Consider the following 9,120-nt stretch of genomic DNA (forward strand, 5'->3'; position numbering starts at 1 on the left):
CTGCCAGAGAGCAGTGGTGGCACAGCAAAATGCGTTTCACAACACTACAAACTCGTTTGTTTGGCTGCTTAAACAATATCAAATGAGAAATTGCTGATATTGTTTAATCAACTGGTGTTTATTAGCATTACAACATTATTTAAAATCAAATTGCACATTTAACAAGGACGCAATTACACATAAAGGGGGGTTACACACGATTACAAGTACATAATAAAATATTTAATCTTCTACGCCAAAACCGCAGGTCTTGTCTTCATGTAAATAAATGCCACTATCTGAAACAGATTTGAAATAATCAAATATATTTGATAATCTTTGCAATTACTCACCAACATGGCAATGGCGCCCAGTGCCGGCAGCACAATAGTTCCAATTTTCGCTTGATTTTGAGCATTCTCCAATTTGCGCTCCTTTTTTTGCTTACGCGTTTCCTTAACGCTGCCCTTCAGCTGACGCATTTTCTAAAATCATAAATCATTTAAATCAAATATTTGCAAATTTTTTTCACTTACGTTCTGCGATAGTAAGACAAAAAAGTGCTGATGTGTCTAGTTTTGAACTTCTAGAATATGCAAATGGAGCAAAGCAAAGCGATTGAGCCGTTTGGGTTGCCACCGACAGCTTTGTCAACAAGTAGTCTTTGTGTTGTTGTTGTCAGTTCTTCTTCGTCTTTTCTCTCGTCACTTTACGCATAAGAAAATCGTAGTTGCTGTTGTTTTGCTTGTTGTTTCAGCTGTGAGAAAGGTATTAAGTTAATAAGGTTGCATGAGTTGCGGCACCATCCACTGGGCTGATAAGACCGCTTTACAACTCCTTTGTATAATGTGTTATTATCCCACACGACTGAGAAACAATTAATTGGTGCGAAGTTGATAGCAAACGCATAAAGTAAGGTGTTTTTATTTGATAATATATTATTTCAAATTCTTAAATATTATAACGTGACGTCACTGGTTGACCGGCATGTAGCGGCAAGAGCATGTCGTGAATAAGCTAGTAATGGCACAGTGCTGCCAGATCAGTGAAAAAACATAATTAGTCCAGTGTTGTTAAAGGGTTATGCTTTGGCCGCGCGTTTTAAAGAAACACTTGTAAAAAAATATATATACATAGTATAAAACGTTCCAAAATTAAATATTATTAAATTTTCAACGAAGCCATTTAGTATTTCAAGGCATGTTATTATTGCAGTAGTATATTTATTGCAGCCAGTTGATGTTATTTTTTAATTTAAGCCTGCCACTACAGCTGCTTGTTTTTCATTTTCATCTGCGCTGATGTTGAAAATACAATTTCTCCAATACAAAAACAAACTCGCACAGCCCCACAAAAACTTGATGAGTGATTTTTGTAACAGATACTGCGCACTGCAGTATCCTTTGCTAATATTAAAGTTGTTTTCACCTTGTAATTATGGGTAAAAGGGTGAAAAGGGTACCATCAAGGCAAGCATCTTCGGCCACAAATTTAAAGCTATAATTTTCCAATTCAACGGCAATATAATTTGTCATAATTAATATGATATATCGATATGTACGGTGCATGGTAGTTAAAGACTTGGCTGCAGGGCATACGCTAGTCGGTCAGTCTCGACCAGAGCCCAGAGTTACTTGTTTTCCTTTCCTTTTTACTTTTTGCTTAAAGCACTCATCACATGTGCCGCCCACATGTTAGCTTTGTGCCGTGACTGTTTCGTGTTTCTTCTCTTTCTAGCCCACATATATACATATATATTTTTTTCTGTTTTATTTATTTATTTTTTTCTTTTAGTTTTTGAGCATTTTGCTAAGCTCCGTTGGCAGAGCTCCAAGAGGCAGTGAACCAGATATGCCCGCTGCTAACTGTTGCACCTTCACCTTTAAATGCGATTTTCAAAATGTATGAGCAGTTCCAAATGGACTTAAGGGCCACATATACGTGCATAAGCTAGTAGAGAAAAGGGCGGGGCAGCTGTCACTGCTTGGGTTTCCTGTGGATGCCCCCACCCCCCCTCTCACGGACAACCATCAACATTTCAAACTGTTTTGGGGAGTTGCTTCTTTCTTACGCTAATTGACAGCATTCCTCATGGCTGCTGCATCGAGAGTAGAAAATGAAGCAATAATAATGCAAAATGACCGCCTGAAAACCGTTGCAAATCATTCGAGACGCACGCCCAAGTTTGTGCATCGATAATGAAGCATTCATTGGAGCCAGTTGACCAGGCCAAGCCAAGCGAAGCCAAGCCAATGGCTAACCAAAACATTTTGGCATCCTCTAAGTTCGTCCATTACCATAAACGGCAACCCGATCAATTTGGACACGGATTATTGGCAACTATTTAGTTGGCCACGCAGACAAAACAGACAGACAGACTGGCAGGCAGGCAAGCAGAAAGGCAGGCAGACAGGCAGTCAGGCAGTTGGCTAAAATGGCCCAAAGCTGCCACTTGTCCAAGTCGTCAGGCTGCCGTAAATTGAGCTTTGAATTCGCCTCTCTTTTCGTCCCCCCTCTCTCTGTCTCTCTCTCAATCTATCCCACTCCCGCCCGCTGATTTGGCCTGAATGTGTATGGAGCATGTCGAAAATGCATGTTTCCTGATCTCTGCGCTCCGCTTCTATTACGACTAGTTCGGACTTTAAGTTAACATGGTTTTCGACTTGTTCGTTAGTCGCTAATTCAAGTGTTGAGCGCGTGACACGAAAATCATCCCAAAACTGTATACGATGTATGACGACTACGATCTTTTTCCAATGGCATATTTTAAATATATCAAATATTTATTTAACTATAAGAATTTATTTATTTTTATTTATTTTATTATTATTTTAAATTAATTGTCTAAAATTATCAAATTTGTCTAATACTACAAAAGAAATCTTAACAATTTCTTTGATTTTCATAAACAAAAGTCTATAAAGTTCATTATTATTTTATTCAATATTGTTCAATTGTAATTTATTTCAATTTCACTTTATGTTTTTATGTATTCCAATTTTTTGTTCATTCCTCTTTTAATATGGTTTTATTTTATTTCCATGTATATATTCTTACACATTTTTATTAATTTTTTTCTTCAAATTTATTTATATATATTTTAAATTTCTAAATTTAATTTCTATCTAAAAAATATACAAATTTTTAAAAATTAATTAAACCAAATCATTAATAAGATTAAAAGGAAATAAACATGTGATAAAATAATAAGTTCGAATTTATTAATAATTAATTTGATTAATTAATTTGTTAAACATTAAAACAGTAGTCACTAAATAAATATTAAAAAATATAGCAAAACTATTTCATTTTTTTCTCAAATATTTTTTGTTGGCGTTTAAAATATGATAAATATTATTATAAAGCTGATTAAATGAATTCGATCTGCACGAAAGCAGCTCTAGCTGCAAGAATTGGTAACTGCGGCAGCTAGCCAACTTTGTTTGGCCGTTGATTGGCCGGACACATTGGCCGCGTGTCCAGTTGTCCGATCATCTGTGAGTCGAGTCTGTTTTGCCGTCCGACTCCTTGACTGACTTAGCTAAACTCCTTATTTTGATTGCCAAGTCGTAAAATGATGGATTACCGAGTTGGGATTTATTTCTTGTTACGGTCATAATAGATTATCTTTGCTCACTCATTGTCAGACCGTTGAGCCTCCGAGACGCGTTCGCATCTTCTTTCGACAAATGCTCGTTAGGCTCGCCGTGGAATTGCCTACCGTTTTTTAAGCAGCTTTCCAAGCAACTTGAGAGGCGCACTCAAATCAAGCATGATGATAAAGGTGCTTTCTGCTGCAGCTTAATCACTCAAGTCAACATAAATAATTGGAATTGACTGTGTTGGCGGTTGGTGGACGGGGTAGCAAAAGCTCCATAATAAGATTACAAAGATTAAATTTAATGATAGATGTAATAAAATTATACTTGTAACTAATTAACCAAATCATTAATCCAAGCATTCAAACCAAAATGTATTTCCTTAGTTTCTAAATCATAAATCATTCCAAGTGATCTTTCAAATAGGATTAAACAGTAATATGCTACTTCTTTTCCCAGTAACATTGATATTCGAATTATTTGTAATTATTTTCTCAAAAATTCTTAATTTTATTTGGTAAAATAAGGTTATTTATTCATACGAAGAGCTGCAATTAATATACAATTGATATATTAATTTATATTCCTAGCCAAAGTAGGCGGCATAATATTGAGGGGCGGCCACATAGGCAGCAGAGGCAGCAGCTGGCACAGCAGCTGAGGCAGCAACAGGGGCGGCAACTGGCGTAGCTGGGGCAGCAACTGAGGCAACTGGAGCAGCTGGTGCCACAGCCTGTGGCGCTGCGATAAACTTGGCAAATGTCGTTGGCTGCACAAAGCTCACAGCGCCAGCAGGATAATAAACAATGGACGGGTGCTGAACAGGTACGAGGGGTGCTTGAGGAGCAATGGGTGCTGGAGCTGCTGGCGCTGCCTTGGACACCTCTACCTCCTCGGCGGCATCGTCAATGTCCTCCTGTGTCTCGCTGTTGGCCACCAAACGAGCGGATTTCGCCTGAAGACGGGCAGGAGCTGAAGCTGGAACTGGAGCGGGAGCGGGAGCGGCAATGGGAGCGTCAGCTGTAATGGGTGTTCTATATAGCTGCTGTGGAGCAGCATAGCTCATTGCTGGCTGTGGAATCTGCTCCAGGTTCTGTGAGCCCGGCTGGTAATTGTAACCCGACTGCTGCTGCTGCTGCTGTCGCTGGAACTGGAACTGTTGCTGTGGATAGCGACGACGCTGCTGCTGCTGCTGTGCATCCGCCTGCGACAGGCTCAACAGACAACCGAGCAGCACGACGATAATAACTGGACTGAGCTCCATTGTTGTGGACTGACTGACTGACTGACTGAGTGACCGATTGGCTAAGTGACTGGGCCGCCACTCGGTTTTATATTTATTCGTGCCTTGGCGTCTGCTTAAGATGCCAAACGCGTGCCAAAAAAAAAATGGGATTGGCGTGCAGAGGAAGAGGGCGGAGGGAGGGAGGAGGGAAGCCTGCAACGACCTCAACGGCCAGCAAAACAAAATTGACATTGACCCCAAAAAGTAACCACCCAATTGAAATTGTTGCATTTGCATTTTGCATTTGAGCGATGCTTCGCTCATAACCCAAATCCAAAACAAAACGATCTAAACCAAAAAGCAAACTGCTCGACTCGATGGTACCCTGTAAACTTTGGCAATATCATCTGTGAATTTGAGCATTGAAATTGCCAAAATATATTCTTTATTTAATTATAGAAATCTTTAAATAAATTAATATTCTTAGACTGAGTTCTAAGTTTGAACTTGAAGAAAGTTTGTTCTATTCTTCCCTTTAATTTTCTATTTGACGTTCGTTCTTGATTGTAGATTAAAGATCTTAATTCGATCTTGAGAAATTATTATTAATTTTATTATTTATTTCGCATATTTCATTTATAAAATAAAAGATTTTTGAATCAAGATTAAAATTTAATTGGGGCATACATTTATCTTTCCCGTATTATATTTTCCAATTCATGATGCCATTTTGTTGATGACTTTGTCCGATTACAGGGTATATCAGTGCTTGATCCACCTTGATCCGAGTACTGGTCATCGTTCGCATCGTCTGCTCGTCATCAATATGCAGTCGATGTTCTAACATTTTATTGGCCTTTTATTTTGCTTCTTTTTTTTTTCTTTTTCTGTAGTTGGCCCGTTGCCCACGTGTTGCTGAGGAGCTACTTCTGCTTTTGGCGTTTTGGTCAGTCAATAGATTGGAATACATATATGTAGCATTTGTGGTGCGACTTGCAGGCCAGTCACGTACATTGTAACACTATAAATTACGCTATCTGACATGGGGCACATGTAGTGGTGTCCACTCCGAATTGGCTTAGACGATGGTCAGATGGCCAGTAAAAAGGCAGGTGACAAAATGTGTAATAACAAACCATATCACAAATTACCGAATAACGAACTCGCAACTGCAAAACGACTGGGAATTTGAGGTATTACCTTAATCGGCATGCATGGGACACCATTTCAAATATAGATATATATAAATATATATATATTTATAACTAAAATAGTTATTATTACTACTCATATTCGAGGACAATTTTGGGTAACAGCAAATATCAGTTTAAGCTGAAAGATTTGAATGCCACTAAAGTAATTGCTGTGAAGATATTTCTGTGTCAAACTCAACTCGCTTTTGGCTCTCTTCTTTTTACATAATTCAATTACATTTGAAACATTAACCCAAATTAATCAAATCACATCGTTGTTAATTGAATTTTACGCGTTCTGTTGACACCCATAAAATTAATCTTGTCGAAATAATCGATTAACTGTGTAATTTTTAACAGAAACTTCATAAATTCAACATAAGTATTACTGGAACCGCCTCCAGGCTTAATAGCTCATAACTGCTCCATTTGCTGGCTATGAATAATGCTCTATAAATTCAATTTAAAAGTGGAGAACTTGGCAGCACCATAGGGATGCGACTTTTAGCACAATATTTACAACGGTTCCAATAAAAATGATTCAACTAATTGTTGCAATTAATTTATTAAACTATATTCGCCACTATCCACTGGTAGTCAGCTTAAGACCAATGGACTAGTCGCGTTGGATACCCTTGCAGAGGATAGGATTGGGAATTTAAGATTGTGTATACCAAACGTGGATCAAGTTTATTCAATTTGATCGATAACTAAATATAAAATAAATCGATATTTTTTGCATAAAAGAGGCCCAGTTGTAAAATATAGTTTTCCAATTGAAAAACCGAGATTTATTACATTATTGATTAACTGTAAGAATTATATAAATATGGATAAAAGACCAAACTTTTAAATAAGGCAATATTAGCTGGCACCCAAACTAATATTTAATATTGAATATTATTTTAATATTGTTATTGTTTTTTTTTATAAAGAGTTCAGCATATATTTTTCTAAAATTTATGAAAAGTTTGTCTCAATTCTATGATTTTTTTTTAACACTAAAGTTGCCTTTTCTGCTATTACTATTATCATTAAAGATTAGTATTTTAGATTTGACAAATACAAGCATTTTAGTTAATGAATTCATGAATTTAATTTTAAGGAACTTCAAAATTTCTAATATTTTGTATTAAAAACAAATAAATTAAAAAAAATAAAAATAAAAAAAAAACCTTTCACTTATTTTTGTGTATTTAGAAATGATGTGTAGAAAGAAGAGAAATTTTCCAGTTTTTAGCAGGGTATGTGGTAGTCGCGCTGTCTCGAGTTGAGCGTTCTAACTTGTTTTTATTGCTCAACGTGAAGCAATTCGTATTCACACATATAGGGACATACAGGTGAACATTGGGGCACACTAGTCGGTGGCCAGTGGCCAGTGGCCAGTGGCAACTTTATGACCCGTTAGTGAAAATGCAGATTTGACGCGTTAAGTTAAGCCGCACAGCAATTATCATTTAGCGTGTGCCACTCCCTAATGGCACTATAGTCAACAATTTCTGTGGCGCAACTGTACTTTGATTTAATGAACTCTTTGCTTTTCCTTGTCGCAACTATCGCTTGTCATATTTGCCCATTACGCTTTGCAAAAGGTTTATTTATTTCCTGATTATGATTGAGCAAGTGGCTATTATTTTTATAAGCAATTACTAACAATTAGTACGACTTTAAAGCACGATTTATCGGGTTTTCATCGTGCAACCAACAATTATTTATTACACGCATTGCCATCTCATTTTTCAACCTTGAATAATAATTTATTTTATTAGATATTATACATCATTTTATTTATGCATAATATAGAAAGTATTACAAAATACAAAATTTGATATTTACTTTGATAATTCGATTTTTCTCTTAAAGAACTCTTCTGATTGCTAACAGTTTGTTGTATATTTTCCATCCATGCAATTAGTACACAAATGGTAGCAAGTTCTAATCTCTGCCACATGCATCACAAATGCCACATTCATTTGCAGCAATTTGAAAAGAAGAAAAGTGGAAGCAAAAGGGGAGGGGGGAAAATTTGCATTTTCATGAATTGCTAGTGGGTTCTTGGAAATGGGCATTCGTATCTATTGCAGAGAACTGGGCATCATATTTCAAAGAGACAGTCACGGCCAATGGATCGAGCTTCTCTATAGAGAGTCTCTCCTGGGTTCCCGGCCTAAACATTGGCTCGCTGCGGGAATTATGTAGATTATGGTTGCATTTGTTGCAAGTTGGCAGCTGGAGCGTGTTTTGCGGCGCGTTTTACAATTAATTTTCGACCAAGTTTGCCTGTTAGTCAGGCCGAAACCAGACCGGATTGGGTTAGGCGAAATAGTTTCTCTAATGTTCACCCGGTTTTTTTTTATTTTTTTTTGCCTCAGTTTTCCTTGTGATTTATTTTTGCTTTTAGTGTCTTTTATTTTATGATTTATACGGACTGCGACTTCTCCGTTCTTGGCTTCTTCTGGGTGCGCTTTTTTTTTGGGTCCGGTTCTGCGTATTTCTTTTCCTTAGGCCTCGACTATGTCTCTGGCTTTGGCATTGGTGATTTTTCATTATTTTCATCGTAGATCAAAATTAAGTGATTTTAATGATGAAATTTATTGGCGTATTTATTTGCTCATGATTTGGAGCAAACTATCTGCCAACTGGAACTTTAAGAGACATGTAAATTTTGCTCCAGGGGCGCAATGCCAATAAATATGTTGGACATGTGACAGATTATATTCGAAAGATAAATGATCCTATACTTTGAGACAACTTTGTAAGTGCGCAAAGCAAAAAATGAGCAACAACTTTAACAAGAATATTGTCTGCATTAAAATACAAAAAGCATCACAAGTGAAACCGAAACCGGAAAGCGAAATTAACTGATTGAAATTCACTCCTGAAACCGTTGATGAACAATATTTCAAGAACCGGAACTGATTATAGTATTCAATATTATTCAATTCATATCGATTTTACAGTCTTATTACTTGTTAAGAGAACAGTGAAAGTCTTAACCTAAGAGAATATTTTTAAATCAAATTCGTTTATTCTGAAAAGCAGAACACCCTTACTGACAAATTGATTTTAGATTGTAGATCTTGTAGAGTGATAAATAATATATATATATATTTAATATATATAA

At 36.6% G+C, this 9,120-nt stretch overlaps 2 protein-coding genes across 2 annotated transcripts; both read right to left on the reverse strand.

Annotated features, from left to right (window-relative positions):
• Window positions 1–99: 99 nt before the first annotated feature.
• Window positions 100–993, reverse strand: LOC6556907 (single-pass membrane and coiled-coil domain-containing protein 4 homolog). The gene is made up of 3 exons (XM_001984910.3): window positions 516–993; window positions 333–464; window positions 100–278 (listed from the first exon to the last, which is right to left on the reverse strand). Exons 2-3 carry the CDS (start codon window positions 459–461, stop codon window positions 231–233), a joined length of 177 nt encoding a protein of 58 aa, XP_001984946.1. The 5' UTR covers window positions 462–464; window positions 516–993; the 3' UTR covers window positions 100–230.
• Window positions 994–4,164: 3,171 nt separating this feature from the next.
• LOC6556956 (A-kinase anchor protein 14) lies at window positions 4,165–4,842 on the reverse strand. The gene has a single exon (XM_043215334.1). The coding sequence runs from the start codon at window positions 4,840–4,842 to the stop codon at window positions 4,165–4,167; it is 678 nt and encodes a 225-aa protein (XP_043071269.1).
• Window positions 4,843–9,120: the final 4,278 nt, after the last annotated feature.

Source organism: Drosophila grimshawi, unplaced genomic scaffold, assembly GCF_018153295.1.
Source record: "Drosophila grimshawi isolate 15287-2541.00 unplaced genomic scaffold, ASM1815329v1 contig_44, whole genome shotgun sequence".
Lineage (NCBI taxonomy): Eukaryota > Metazoa > Arthropoda > Insecta > Diptera > Drosophilidae > Drosophila > Drosophila grimshawi.